The sequence below is a fragment of the Medicago sativa genome, chromosome 5 (assembly GCF_051527215.1).
Source record: "Medicago sativa cultivar Bolivia chromosome 5, Bolivia_mono, whole genome shotgun sequence".
Taxonomy (NCBI): domain Eukaryota; kingdom Viridiplantae; phylum Streptophyta; class Magnoliopsida; order Fabales; family Fabaceae; genus Medicago; species Medicago sativa.
Genome location: NC_140753.1, coordinates 55,385,221 through 55,400,641, shown reverse-complemented (window position 1 = coordinate 55,400,641; position 15,421 = coordinate 55,385,221). Strand labels below are relative to the sequence as shown.

Genomic DNA, 15,421 nt, shown 5'->3' with positions numbered 1-15,421 from the left:
TCCCAGCGTGAGTTGAAAAGAGGTGCTTGTGAAATAAATTGTCGAGAAGTAGTTTTTTAAAGTAACATTCAACAATTTTTGGCCAAAGCTCATTCCATTCAATTTTATGCATTCAAAAAAATTATTTTTTTTAGTAAGTACTTAATTGATATTGTGTTTGACCTAACTTCTCCTTAAAAATGTAGAGAAGTTGGAAAAAAAAGTCGGGTCAACCGATACCTTAATCTCCTACAACGGCAATGTAGAAGCAACTGAATTTGAGAGAAAAAAATTGAAAAATAGTTAAAAACATAAAAATCGGAAAATAGTTAAAAGTTATTAAAAATATAAAAAATATAAAATAATTAAAAAAAATTGTGAGGGGCAAAATGGTAAATTGTACCTATAGAAAGGTGAGGTGGCAAAACCAAATTCCACCAATTTGGAAATTACAAAAATGCCCCTCCTAGGGGCAAAATGGGAGATTCATAGGACATCTATTTTAATAGAAGTATATAGAATCGGAAAATAGTTAAAAGTTATTAAAAATATAAAAAATATAAAATAATTAAAAAAAATTGTGAGGGGCAAAATGGTAAATTGTACCTATAGAAAGGTGAGGTGGCAAAACCAAATTCCACCAATTTGGAAATTACAAAAATGCCCCTCCTAGGGGCAAAATGGGAGATTCATAGGACATCTATTTTAATAGAAGTATATAGACTACCTTCTCTCTCTCTCTCTCTCTCGTTGGAATTCTTTGTAAAACCTGGAAAAATTCTTAACAACCCCATTTCGTTATAACGCTACGCCGGTATCGTCGTCGACCACACCTTCACTCCCACAGTCGTGTTACCAAACATAAAGGTGTTGTCGCTGCGCCGACTCGTCTTCACGGTGTCGTTGCTGTTCCGACTCATCATCGTGTCGTAGGGGTTGGGGCAGGGGCTCTTGTTGTCGTCACTGATTCCTCCTCTTCTGTTTGAGTTGTATCAGAGGTGGGTGTCAATTTATGATTAATTTAACCGAAAGCCAGAAGCTTAAGAGACTGTAGACACAACACAAGAATTATAACACGTAATTGCAAGAGATTCAGATTGAATTTAAGCATTTAACAGTGAACATAGAAGTCGAAGAAAGAGGAAACCGCACAATGAATCGCACAATGTTACTTGAAGACAAGGGTGTGGTTGTTGCAATGAAGGGTCACGAGATTACAAAGTTTTTTTGGTCTGTTTCTGAAATAAATAAATATGTTTTAATTGATAAAAGTATGGAAAAAAATAGATGAGCCATCGATTTCGATTAGCACTTTGGTGACATTAATATCACCGTGACATTAATTTTGGTCCATAGAATCATGTGCCATTGCATTTGGTCCATAGGATCTTGTAAACATAAACCCTCTCTGCACATGTGTCAAAATTTGATTGGCTCTTGGCATAATGTCTCCGTGACATTATGTCACTGAAGTATTTTCCATTGATTTCCAGGTTTTGCAAAGAATTCCAACGAGAGAGAGAGAGAAAGAAGGGACATGGTTTACTTAATAGTTATGTTTATTAAAATAAATTAACCTCATGAAATAAATTAGAACCATTAGATGCTTTACTTTCCACGTGTCATGTATATATGAATGGAACTTGAGATTGCCTTTTCCTCCACATGGAGAGGATCTGCACCCTTTTTTTTTTGGGGGGAAGGGGTAGCACTTTGGTGCCATTAATGGCACCGTGCCATTAAATCTGGGCCACACAAACACATTGTCATTGCATGTGGGCCACACAACACATCCATCTTGGTGCCATTAATGACCCAGATTTAATGGCACGGTGCCATTAATGGCACCAAAGTGCTACCCGGGGGAAGTATCTCACAACCAACAATTCCACAAACACATGTCGAAAAAACAATTCAACAACCAAACACGTGCATCACGAGTTACAAGATAATATGAGATCAACTTGGAGTTCTATATAGTCTTCATCTTCAACCTTGTTACGTACTTCAGCCAAAACAAACCAAACCATTCATTAATTGTAGACATGTCTTTTGCAGCAGCAACAACAATATTTGCTTTCCTTTTCTTCACTTTCACATACTTTCTATTCAAACTCTTCTTACATCCAAAACAAAAAACCGTTATCCATAAAAAACCACCAGGTCCTCCATCACTACCAATAATCGGAAACCTACACATATTAGGTACACTTCCACATAGAACACTTCAATCACTCTCCAAACAATATGGTCCAATTATGTCCTTACAACTTGGTCAAGTCCCAGCTGTTGTCATTTCATCTTCAAAAGCAGCAGAATCATTCCTCAAAACCCATGACATCGTTTTCGCAAACCGACCGAAACTTATAGCAGCACATATCATCTCTTATGGTTGCAAAGGGTTAGCGTTTTCTAAGTACGATCCTTATTGGCGTAGTGTGAGGAAACTTTGCACTTCAAAACTTCTTAGTGGTTCGAAAGTTGAGATGTTTGGTCCTATTAGGAAGGAAAAGTTGGATGTTTTGATTAAGTCATTGGAGAAAGCTGCTTTGGTGGGTGAGGTTGTGAATGTTAGTGAAGTTGTAGAAAATCTTATAGAGGATATTGTGTATAAGATGGTGTTTGGTCGGAGTAAGTATGATCAATTTGACTTGAAGAGTTTGGTTCAAGAAGGATTGGCTTTATTCGGAGCTTTCAATCTGGCTGATTATGTTCCTTGGCTAGGTATTTTTGACCTTCAGGTATATTTTGTCAAATTATACCTCGTTTTATTCATTTACACAGATTAACAAGTATAATTAATTTTGTAAGAGAAGTTTCTTTAACATGTGCAATGTTGCACTCGTTAGACAAACCCTTTTATAAAAGGCTTAAATATGGTATTGGTCCCTGCAAAATAGGTCAGTTTTGGTTTTAGTCCCTGCAAATTTTTTTTATAGTTTTTGGTCCCTGCAAAAATAGGCCAGTTTTGGTTTTAGTCCCTGCAAAATTTTTGTTTTTGGAAATAGTCCCTGACCCCAATTATGTAATAAAAAAATTAAAAAAAAATTAAAAAATTCTGGAAAAATGAAAAATTAATAAAAAATTGAACAAAATATTAAAAAATTCTGGAAAAATGAAAAATTAATAAAAAAATTGAAAAAAAATATTAAAAAATTCTGGAAAATTGAAAAATTAATAAAAAAATTGAAAAAAATATTAAAAAATTCTGGAAAATTGAAAAATTTAAAAAATATTAAAAAATTCCGGAAAAATGAAAAATTAATAAAAAATTGAAAAAAATTATTAAAAAATTTTGGAAAATTGAAAAATTAATAAAAATAAAAAAAATAAAGAAAAAATTTAAAAATTCTGGAAAAATTAATAAAAATAAAAAATGATTAAAAAATAAAATAATCTAATAAAATGAAAAATAATGATAAAATCTGAAAAAAATAAAAAAGATTAAAAAATTATGAAAAAATAAAATTTCGAAATTTTTTGAAAAAAATTAAAATTCTGGAAAAATGAAATTTTCGAAATTTAATTAAAATTTTCGAAGTTTTAATAAAAATTCTGAAAAATTTCATTAGTATATATGTCGAGCTTAAGTTTTTTCAGTGTATTTATTTCCAAAAAAAATTTCGGGAATTTTGTGTATTTATAAACCGAGAATAAGGGAAAAAATATGTGTATTTATAAACCGAGCTTAGGTTTTTTGTGTATTTTTCGAAATTTCAAAATTTTCATTAGTATTTTTTCTAGGAATTTTTGTGTATTTATAAACCGGGAACTTTTGTGTATTTATAAATCGAGAATAATGGAAATTTCGAATATATACTAATCAAAATTTCGAAAAATACTAATGAAAATTTGAAAAATTTCATTTGTTTAAAAATGATTAATCTTTTTAATTTTTTTCGAAATTTTTTAGATATTTTCCAGAATTTTTTCAGAATTTTTATTTTTCATTAAAATTTTATTTAGAATTTTTCCAGAATTTTTGTTAAAATTTAATTTTCCCAGAATTTTAATTTTTTTTAGAAAATTTCAAAATTTTATTTTTTCAGAATTTTCTAATCTTTTTTATTTTTTTTTTCAGAATTTAGCATTATTTTTCATTTTATTAGATTATATTATTTTTTTAATCGTTTTTTATTTTTATTAATTTTTCCAGAATTTTTAATTTTTTTCCGTATTTTTTTAAATTTTTTTTTCATTTTTATTAATTTTTCAATTTTCCAGAATTTTTTAATATTTTTTTCAATTTTTTATTAATTTTTCAATTTTCCAGAATTTTTAAATATTTTTTTCAATTTTTTTATTAATTTTTCATTTTTCCAGAATTTTTTTAATTTTTTTATTAATTTTTCATTTTTCCAGAATTTTTTAATATTTTTTTCAATTTTTTTATTAATTTTTCATTTTTCCTGAATTTTTGCAGGGATCAAAAACTATAAAAAAACTTTTTGCAGGGACTAAAACCAAAACTGGCCTATTTTTGCAGGGACCAAAAACTATAAAAATATTTTGCAGGGACTAAAACCAAAACTGACCTATTTTTGCAGGGACCAAAACCTATAAAAAAAATTTGCAGGGACTAAAACCAAAACTGGCCTATTTTGCAGGGACCAATACCATATTTAAGCCTTTATAAAACTACTTTTCATCAATACTTTAGAAAAATTAAACTAGATAATTAAAATAAGGGAAAGTAATAAATATTTAAAAATATGGTAGAAATAATAAAATTAATGATATTGTAAAATGACTTATAATTTTAAATAATTTCCCCCTAAAAAAACTTATAATTTAGGAGTGAGGGAGTGCCATGTATAACTTATTGACTTAAGTCTAATTTGAAGTCTCATAAATAAACGTCGTCATTGTATATAATTTTAGTCACTCCATATGTAACTACCCTTCACTTGTAGTTAGGCATTCTGATGATTTTAGTTATAAATACCTCAAATACCAAGCGATTGTTTGAAAATTGGGGATAAATTTCACAATCTCAATATTTGAGGTGCTAAAAGCCTAAAAGTAGAAGAAATTTTGAAAAAAATCAGACGACCCCTTTATTTATTCTTGATAATTTTATGGTGTAGTTTTCTTTTGGTGGTGTTTAAGCTTTAAAAATGAAAAGCTGCGATAATTTAGAAACTAAATTAAATCAAGTTTTAAATATTTTACATTTCCTTAAAAATATTGTTATCGATTTTTTAAATGCAGGTTAGTTGGTAAGATGCTTCAACTATATTCACAGGGCTATGAGTTCTAGTCATGAAGGGGGAAATGTATAACATTGATCCTCTTTTAAAAAAACATGCTCTAATGGTTTTGTTAAGTACAATGAAAATATTCATTTAGTAATTGATATTTTATGTTTTAACTCATTGTTAGGGATTAACAAGATCTTGCAAGAAAGTCAGTAAAGCAATTGATGAGGTGCTAGAGGTGATATTAACAGAACATGAACAAGCTGTTAATGTAAACAAAACTCGTAAAGATTTTGTAGACATACTTCTTTCAATTATGCACCAAACCATTGATGTCGAGGGCGAACAAAATCTCGTCATTGATCAAACTAACATCAAGGCTATTTTACTCGACATGATAGTGGCAGCAATTGATACATCTGCTACCTCAATTGAATGGGCTTTATCTGAACTTTTAAGACATCCAAGAGTGATGAAAAAGCTTCAAGATGAGATACAAAATGAAGTAGGAAATAAAAGAATGGTTGACGAGAAGGATCTGAAGAAGTTGAATTATTTAGACATGGTGATTGATGAGACCTTAAGACTTCACCCAGTAGCACCGTTACTAGTCCCTCGTGAATCTAGAGGGAGCACAACAATTGATGGTTATTTTATAAAGGAAAAGACACGACTTATAGTAAATGCATGGGCAATAGGGAGAGATTGTAATGTTTGGTCAGAAAATGCTGAAGAATTTTATCCAGAGAGATTTATTGAGAAAAAAATGAATTATCTCGGACAAGATTTTGAATCTATACCATTTGGTTCTGGTCGTAGGCGTTGTCCTGGAATTCAACTGGGTTTAATTACTGTTAAGTTGGTTATAGCTCAATTTATGCATTGCTTTAATTGGGAACTTCCACATAATATTAGTCCTTCTGATTTGAATATGGAGGGGAAATTTGGACTCACTATACCAAGAGCTCATCATTTGCACGCAATACTAAGTTATCGTTTGGATGATGCTCAACATGAATAGTTCCTTGTTCTTGTTCAAGCTTATTTCTAGTAAAAATGCCAAGTATATTAGGTCTAATAATGATGTTCGTATAAAATAAGGTAATGTATATTGCTTGTTGTTTATATACGTTAATTGATATTTGAGTCTCCACCGGACATGGTGGTCAATGTAATGTAATGAATAATACACGCACATCACACACCGTCACGATCAATGATTTGGTGCAAATCAATAGTAGAAATCAATGATGTTCGTATCAATCATTTTCGGGTATATTTAGAACAGTATCAAAAGTTTTCAAAAATATTAATTTTTTTTCACATGGAATGAATTAAATATAAATTTTTGAAACACAAAAAGTTGAAAGATAAAAATAAAGGCTAAATAGTGTTTTCTCTCGGGATTAATTTGGGCGAGTTATAAAAAAAAATGTATGAGATTATCCTTTTCCATTTGAATATTTTTCTATTTTAGAGTAGATTGACATATTACTATATATATGAGTTTATGTCGCGTACTGAATGAGGATTTTATTTTATTTTTATGAAAATGGCAGCTCGGTCGCGTACTGAATGAGGATTTTATTTTATTTTGATGAAAATGGCAGCTCGGTCCATTAAAACTCCTGCATACGTAGGGGTTCGTAATCGAAGTCTCACTAATTATTGTATTGTACACAATTTTATCCTATTTTTACATAAAAGAGCGATTCCATGACTTCAACTCGTGACATTTCAGTCACGTTACGTGACATTTGAAAAATAACTTAGTCATCATTTTTTCATAAACAATTAAAAAATTATGTTTAAAATTCTTTCTCTTCCCCTTTATCACATCCATCACCAAACATTGAATAACAAAAATAAAATCATCACTAAAGTCATACAAAAAATGCAGAAAATAAACTCACCCATTCATCAACAATTTAAACATCCCATAAAATAAATTCAACAAAAATCTACATTAACCAAATCACAACTTCACATCAAATTTACATTTGACAAACTCAAATAATTCTAGATATGATATTAACACAATAAAGACCTAGAATCCAATTCAAAATTTGTTTAATGAAGAAGCTCACCGGTTTCAGAATCAGACATGTGAGTTCAATCGCACGAGAGGGGTGAACTCGCTGGTGCCGGACTTAGAAATCTCCCTAATTGATTCAACCCTATGAAGCACGCGTAAATGGTTGCCAAATCTCACCTCATGCTCTCATCGATATGTATCCAAGGAGTATACAAAAATTTTAATTAAAAATAAAAAATAAAAAATATCATTACGACACTGACACGTTTTGATACGTCGTCAACACGTCTCTGATATGCCTTTGATACATCCCATGAAGTAACATAATGAAGAGAGAGAGAGAGAGAGAGAGAGAGAGAGAGAGAGAGAGAGAGAGAGAGAGAGAGAGAGAGAGAGAGAGAGAGAGAGAGAAGAGAAGAGACTAAAGTGAAAAAGTGAATTGTATTATTATTGTTAATGAGTTCTGTTACAGTGAAACTATTTATAAGATAAGTGTAACTATGCCACCTCATCACAATCTGATGAGGCAGTTAGAACTAGACAGCTGACATTTCCAGCTGGCACACTAAACACGGCGTAATTTTAATTACTCATCAGCTAAACTTTTGTGTACTTCTTTGACCCCCCCCCCCAAAGGTCAAGGTGAGGTTCCTTGTAAGCCACCTTGAGCTTGGTACGAAAAGCTAGAAACTTGTCAACTGACAGAGGCTTAGTGATGATATCAGCAATCTAATCCTATCCAAGAATATCAACTACACTGAGCTGCTGTGCCAGAACCTTTTCCCTGACAAAAAACAAATCTATTTCCATATGCTTTGTTCTGGCATGAAGTACAGGATTATGAGCCATTTCCATAGTACTCTGATTATCACAATATATTGTAGAGGCAACAAGAGGAACATCGAGTTCATGAAGCAGATTTGTACCCAAAGTATCTCTGCAGTAGTAAGAGCAAGGCTCCTATATTCAGCCTCTGCACTGGACCTGGCTACAACAGTCTATTTTCTTGACCACCAAGAGATCATATTAGGCCCAAAATAAAGAGCAGAGCCAGAAACTGATCTTCTATCATCTGGATTAGCATCCTAGTTTGCATCACAAACCCATAAAGAGAGATAGAACATGACCAGAAGCAGCATGAGATAGCTGGAGGCCCAGATGTAAGGTCCCTTTCAAGTAGCAAAGGATCCTTTTAACAGCCTACTAGTGACTATCCAGAGGGTGAGCCATGAACTAACAAACCTTGTTGACTGAATAGCTGAGTTCTGGTCTAGTAATAGTAGCATATTGCAGAGCTCCTCGATCCTATAGATCTGAAGAAGGTAGGATCACTGACATGGGTTGAACCTGTCTTACAAAGTTTAGAACCAGAAGAGATAGGTGTGGAAATGGAATTGGCTTCATGCATATCAGTCTTGAGTAATAAATCTCATATGTATTTGCCTTGTGTAAGAAGTAGGGAACCAGATGACGGAGCCTGAACTTCAATGCCCAGAAAGTAATCTAAATCACCCAAATCTTTGAGTGAGAATGAGTTGTTAAGCCGCTGAGTTACAAATTGGAGGAATGCTGAAGAATTGCTAGTGAGGATGATATCATCCACATACACAAGGAAGTAAGCAACAACAGAATCACTACAAGAAATTTTTCATTTTGCGACACTTACTCTGCGACCCTTGGCTTAGAACCGTCGCAGATTACACTTTTGCGACTGTTATTACGACTGTTTGGATCAAGGGTCGCAAGTTGTTTACTTTTTTTCAAGCACTTTTCACATTAAATCTTTCGGCCAAATATTCTATCACTCCCGCTTCTCCAATTCAGTCTCCCTCCCATACCAAAACCCCAAATGCCAATTTTATTCCACAATCTCACTTTTCCCCAAATTAAAACCTAAATTTCTATCACCCAATTTCACTCTCACCCATAATCTCGACAGCACTGATAATCAAAGCAGAGCTGAGGTGTGAAATCAACCTAGTTTAGTTCTTTATCATCTTCTCAACCAGGTTAGGTTTGTTCCTTCGTTTCTCTCACGCTATTCTTATTCCTCTCTCTCAATTATTGACCCCTTTCCTCTTTCCTTTTCTAGGGTTTCTGTTTTTCTAATTAACAACCTCACCCTAATTCATAATTTACCTATATCTCTCTCTAATTGAAATTTTATTTTATTTAATTAATATTTAAACGAAGTATCTAGTATCTGTAATTTCTTTGGTTTTTCGTGTAGGTTGAAGTTCTACGATTAGATCACAATGCTTTTTGTTGAATCAATGTGATTAAGTTTTTTTTTTACCTAAACGCGATCTTATAATTGTTTATCATGATTAATCATTCTAATTTGTGTCGATTCTTTTATGTCATTATTGAATAGTTGGGTTAAGTTTAATGTGTAACCTAGCTAATTTTTTTTATCAAGCTTGTAAATATCTGTTGCTTCTGAAAAAGGTTCTGTTTGATTGCAAAAGTTACGAAGCTGTTTGTCATCACGTTGGTTTGTCGTGTCGAAATCACGTTGAGCTACTTTTTTTGGGTGTTAGCCCTTCGGTTCTTAAGGTAAAAGGTGTCTTGTAATTTGGAGTTCGGTTGTAAAGTTTGACCAAGAATTGCTCTACTAAGAAATCGAACTCAGGTGAGCTATTGTGATTTTGCAGAAGCTACATAGTGTTTTATTTTGCAAAATCGCGGTGACTTACAATGATTTTGGCAAATCCACCGTGATACTATACATAGAATTTTTGGTTGGATTAAGGAACTAGATGGGGACGGGCTTGATTGGTATTTTTTTTTATTTTGTTTTGTTTTTGTTTTAGTCTGTTTGTTGTTCTTAAATTAGAAATATACTCATTTATATGTGACTGCTTCTTGAGAAAATGTTTGGAGAAAATGCAATTATTTCATAATATATTAGCATTTTGAGTGTGTTAGATCATAGTTTGAATGTTTTATGTATATGGTTTCAGGTTGAACAACCTTTATGCCTTAACTGCATGCGAGTTTTCTATGATAAGCTTGATAACGAGGTCAAAGATGTTAATAGGGACATTGAAGCATATGAAGCATGTCTTAAGCGCTTGGAGGGGGAGGCCAAAGATGTCCTCAGCGAGGCAGATTTTCTTAAGGAGAAATTGAAGGTGCTCATCAAGTTTATTATCTACAATGTGTTTATTACTTAACTGTTTATTTAGGATTGAAGTTCAAACCATTAGTTGTATTCATAACCTCTGTTTGCTTAAGTTCAAACCATTAGTTGTATTCATAACCTTTGTTTGCTTTGTTTGAATTTATGGCCAGTATGTGTTTTCTTGTTATATTGTTTTATTCTGAATATAGTATTTGAAAACACATTCCATGTTGGAAGCATTTCAATTCAAATTTATTTTCTTTGATTATATGGAGAACAGTTTAACATCACACCATAATTTGTGTTAACAACAGGTGCCCAATTAGGGATGTGTATGTTTGAAGAAAAAATGATGTGACCAGAGCTGTGTTAGCTCTGTTGGTTAGTTCTTGGTAGCTAAAGTTGAGTTAGTTAGCCCTCTAACTTTGGTAGCTGACGTTGGATATAAATAGAGGGTAGTGAATGTAAATGGGTTCAGTTAGTTGGTTTTTTATTAGTTTCTTTAGGAGGGAGACACACCCTTTGGTATAGAGTTATAGAGGGATATTCAATAGCATTCCCATGTTCTCTTTCTGTTATTTGCTAGTTTATGGTCCAGTTCTATCAAATTGGGTTACACCTGCCTTAAATTTTAAAGTTATGGCTATCATTGTTTGTTTGGAGATTTGGAGTTTTTTTAAATAAAAAAATCAGAAATGTCTTTATTCTAAATGCTGAAGTAAATGTTGAACTGAAGGAACTTGAGTTAAAATCTAGCCACTTCAAAGAATTGGAGGAGCGGTATATTTTCACCGTACCTTTGTCCGTAACAATATTATATTTTCAAATAAAACAATGTCATAGTTCAAGATACTGAAAAATCTCTAACATCACCCCTCAACCCCCAAAATAAACTTTCTGTGAATCTTTCTTCTTTTATTCTTTAGTGTGTACGGATGCTTGATGTTGATGACATGCCGTCATTACGTAATTTTTAGGACTTATAGTGACATTTTGATAGAGTTCTCATGCAACTTATACTGTTTTGGAGTGCAAAAAGCAGAAATTTTGAAGCCTGTCTGAAGCAAATCGCGCCACGCCAATTTCAAGCCGTGCTGCGATTTTGGAAGCGAAATTACAACATCCCTGTTTGATGGAAATCGCGGCACGCCAATTAACAAGGCGCGGCGCGATTTTGATGGGTCAGGCCCAAAACTTCTATAAATACTGCAATCAAACTGAAGAACAAGGGTTACGATTTTGGAGAAGCAAAGTGCGATTTTGAGACATCGGAGACGGCTAGAAGGGCGATTTCTTCAACCTTTTACCAATTCATGTATGTTTTATTTCAATCATTGATTATGCTATTTGTAAACTCGATTATGAGTAGCTAAATCTCTTAGAGATTAGATCCGAGATGAATCTTTGTAACCCTAATTGACACATGTTGCTGTGAAACTCTATTTTGTTTATGAATTCAATTCTAGTTTATTCAATTCAATTGTTCTTAATGATTTTTATATCTTGGTCACATAACCTGATTTTGTGAGAACGAATGACCACTGACCATGACTTTCGACTTAGACCTAATTGAATTGTTCTAATAAACAGGGTTAGTTTAGGAATAGATAATCGTTTGTTAGTGATAATAGGTTAACGTTCGGTAAAACCTTCAAGAATTATTAGACCACCCAAGGGATTGAGGGCTGTAGTTTGAGAAGAGGGTTCTAATTCAAGGGATTGATTAGAGCTATTTTGTTAATCATCGTAAATTAGAAGAAGATTCATAACAAATAGGTGCGGTATACCAATTAGGGGAACTTAGAGGATTCGAAGGATCTGATCTCATCTCTCTCCATATTTTCTTAATCAATTCTATTTTCTTTTATTTGATTTCATAAAATCAAACCTAATCTACTGCCTAGTGGCAACCTAAAATAAACTTTACACATCCTATTTCTATAACGCGATTGAATTATTGAAGTTAAAAACAGTCCTCGTGGGATCGATATTTTTACTACTTCGATAGTATTTGGTGCACTTGCCAAACGTCTATCAAGTTTTTGGCGCCGTTGCCGGGGACTGTTGATTTATTTCAACAAGGCAATTGCGTTATAATTTAGGATTTCTGCAATTTAATTTTCTGTTTTTATTTTATTTTTCTGTTTTAGTATTCATTGATTACTTTGCGTTGTGTAGTGCTACTAAGGTATTTTGCTGTTTATGCGAGGTAAGGTGAGCGCCGACGATCTCGAATTCAATCCAGAAATTGAAAGGACTACTAGAGCACTCCGGAAAGCTGCCCGGTTGCAAAGGTTGTCTCATTCCGTTCCACCGGGTGTTCGAGAACAAATACCGGAGCCACTCTCAACTGAATCTGAAACATCTGCTTCTCTTCAATCTGCAACTATGGAAGGAGTTGTACCACCGAGACCTAAGCTAGGAGACTACGGGTTAGCAACTCATCGCGGTCAACTGACCCACACTTTTCAACCAGCTAACCCCGTTGCTTTCGATATCAAGGCCACCGTCCTCAACGGTTTGAGGGACAAACAATTCGATGGGACTGAAGCTATGAGTCCACATGAACACTTGAGCCGCTTTGCTGAAACTTGCGAGTTTTGTGTGCAACCAGCCACCGTGACTGAAGCACAAAAGAAACTAAGGCTATTTCCTTTCACCTTGACGGGAAGAGCAAAAGATTGGTTGCTAACAATACCCAACGGGACTGTCCAAGCATGGGAAGAATTAGAGCTGAAGTTCTTGGAGAAATATTTCCCTATGTCTAAATATTGGGAAAAGAAGATGGAGATTTCTAACTTCAAGCAAGGGGAGAATGAGTCGTTGTATGATGCTTGGGAACGATTCAATTTGCTTCTTAAGAGATGCCCTAATCATGAGTTCACCGAGAAACAATACCTCCAAATCTTCACTGAGGGGGTAACACCAAACACTATGATGTTCTTAGATGCTTCTGCGGGAGGTAGTCTCAAGAGCAAAACTGATCATGAAGTCCAAGCTTTGATAGAAAACATGGCTGGAAATGAGTATCGTGCTGAAGCTAAGAAGAAGGAAAGAGGAGTGTTTGGGGTGAGTGAACAAACTGCTATCTTAGCCAACCAAGCAGCCATGAACAAGCAAATAGAGGCTCTAACTAAGGAGTTTCAAGGCTTCACTTTGGCCCACAAGCAACAACAAGTAGCTGCAATCAAGTGCGACTTATGTGGTGAAGAACATCCCAATGGTGAATGTGTACCAGAAGGATCTAGTGAGGAAGCTAACTGCATGGGAGGATATCAAAGGCAAAATCAATACTACACTCCAGGAATCAACAAGCATCCCAATCTAAGCTACTCAAATAATAACGCTTTGAACTCTCAGATGCTTACTCCTCCACAACAACAACAACAAAGAAAGCCATCAGCTCTTGAGGAAACTATGATGAACTTTATGAAGATGACTCAAGGCAACTTTGAAGAGATGAAGAAGAGTCAAGAAGCTGAAAGAAAGAACAATGAAGCTTCCAGAAAGATGCTTGAAACTCAATTGGGGCAATTAGCTAAGCAATTGGCTGAACAAAACAAAGGCGGATTCTCAGGTAACACTAAAGATAACCCTAAGAATGAGTCTTGTAATGCTATTGAATTGAGGAGCAAAAAGGTTTTGACACCTTTAGTTCCAAAAGCTCCAAAGAAGGTTGATGATGTAGTAGTTGAGGTGGAGGAAGATGGTGAAGTTGAAAAGAATAATGAGGGTGTAGTTGAAAAAGAAAATGATCATGGAGTAGTTGAAAACGAAAGGAAGAAAAAAATAGAGGGAGAAAAAAGTGAGAAGTTAATAGATGAGAATTCAATCTTGAGGAAGTCGAAGAGTCAAATCTTGAAAGATGGAGATAAACCACAAGTTATTCCATCATATGTGAAGCTTCCATACCCTCACTTAGCCAAGAAGAAAGAAAAGGATGAAGGTCAATTCAAGAAGTTCATGCAACTTTTCTCACAACTTCAGGTGAATATTCCTTTCGGTGAAGCTCTTGATCAAATGCCATTATATGCTAAGTTCATGAAAGACTTGTTGACTAAAAGAAGGAAGCCTAAGGATGATGAGAACATAGCACTTTCAGAGAATTGTAGTGCTATTCTCCAGAAGAAGTTACCACCTAAGCTGAAAGATCCTGGTGCTTTTACTATCCCTTGTTCCATTGGACCGGTAGACATTGGTAGAGCTTTATGTGACTTGGGAGCAAGTATCAACTTGATGCCTCTTTCAATGATGAAGAAGCTTAAGTGTGGGGAGCCAAAACCAACAAGAATGACCATCACTTTAGCTGATCGGTCAATCTCTTATCCTTTCGGTGTGCTTGAAGATGTGCTCGTCAAGGTTAATGATTTGGTGTTTCCTGCAGATTTTGTGATCTTGGATATGGATGAAGATGAAGAAATGCCACTCATTCTAGGAAGACCATTCCATGCAACTGGTCGTGCTTTGATTGATATTGAGAAAGGAGAGCTAATGTTGAGATTCCATAAGGAGCAAGTCGTGTTCAATATATTTGAGGCAATGAAGCACAAAGATGAAAATCCCAAGTGTTACCGGATTGACGTTGTTGAAGAAATAGTTGAAGATGACTCTTATGAACCTCAACCAACACAACCTCTTGAACGTGCAATTATGAATTCTATAGAAAGTTGTGATGCTGATGAAGATCTTGAAGTAAGTGATTGTGTCAAGCAACTTGAAGCAAGAAAGCAAGAGTTGGGACCGGTAAAAATAGAAGAACTAATGGGTAGGTACTCTATGGATACTCCTACTTTGAATGGAGAAAGAGAGAAGAATCCAGAGTTAAAAGAACTCCCTTCTCACTTGAAGTATGTTTTTCTCACCAAAGATGCCTCTAAACCAGTAATCATCATCAATACCTTGACACCTTTGGAAGAAGAAAAATTAATGAGGGTGTTAAGAGACAATCAAGGAGCTTTGGGGTGGAACATTTCTGATTTGAAGGGTATTAGTCCAGCTTATTGCATGCACAAAATACACATGGAGGCTGAATACAAACCGGTGGTTCAACCTCAAAGGAGACTTAACCCAACAATGAAGGAAGTG

The 15,421-nt window shown here is 34.1% G+C and overlaps 1 protein-coding gene across 1 annotated transcript; it reads left to right on the top strand.

The window, feature by feature from the left end:
* Positions 1 to 1,840: 1,840 nt before the first annotated feature.
* LOC146923210 (cytochrome P450 CYP736A12-like) lies at positions 1,841 to 6,440 on the top strand. Its single transcript, XM_085715905.1, has 2 exons — positions 1,841 to 2,720; positions 5,362 to 6,440. The coding sequence occupies exons 1-2, from the start codon at positions 2,025 to 2,027 to the stop codon at positions 6,196 to 6,198; spliced, it is 1,533 nt and encodes a 510-aa protein (XP_085572031.1). The 5' UTR covers positions 1,841 to 2,024; the 3' UTR covers positions 6,199 to 6,440.
* Positions 6,441 to 15,421: the final 8,981 nt, after the last annotated feature.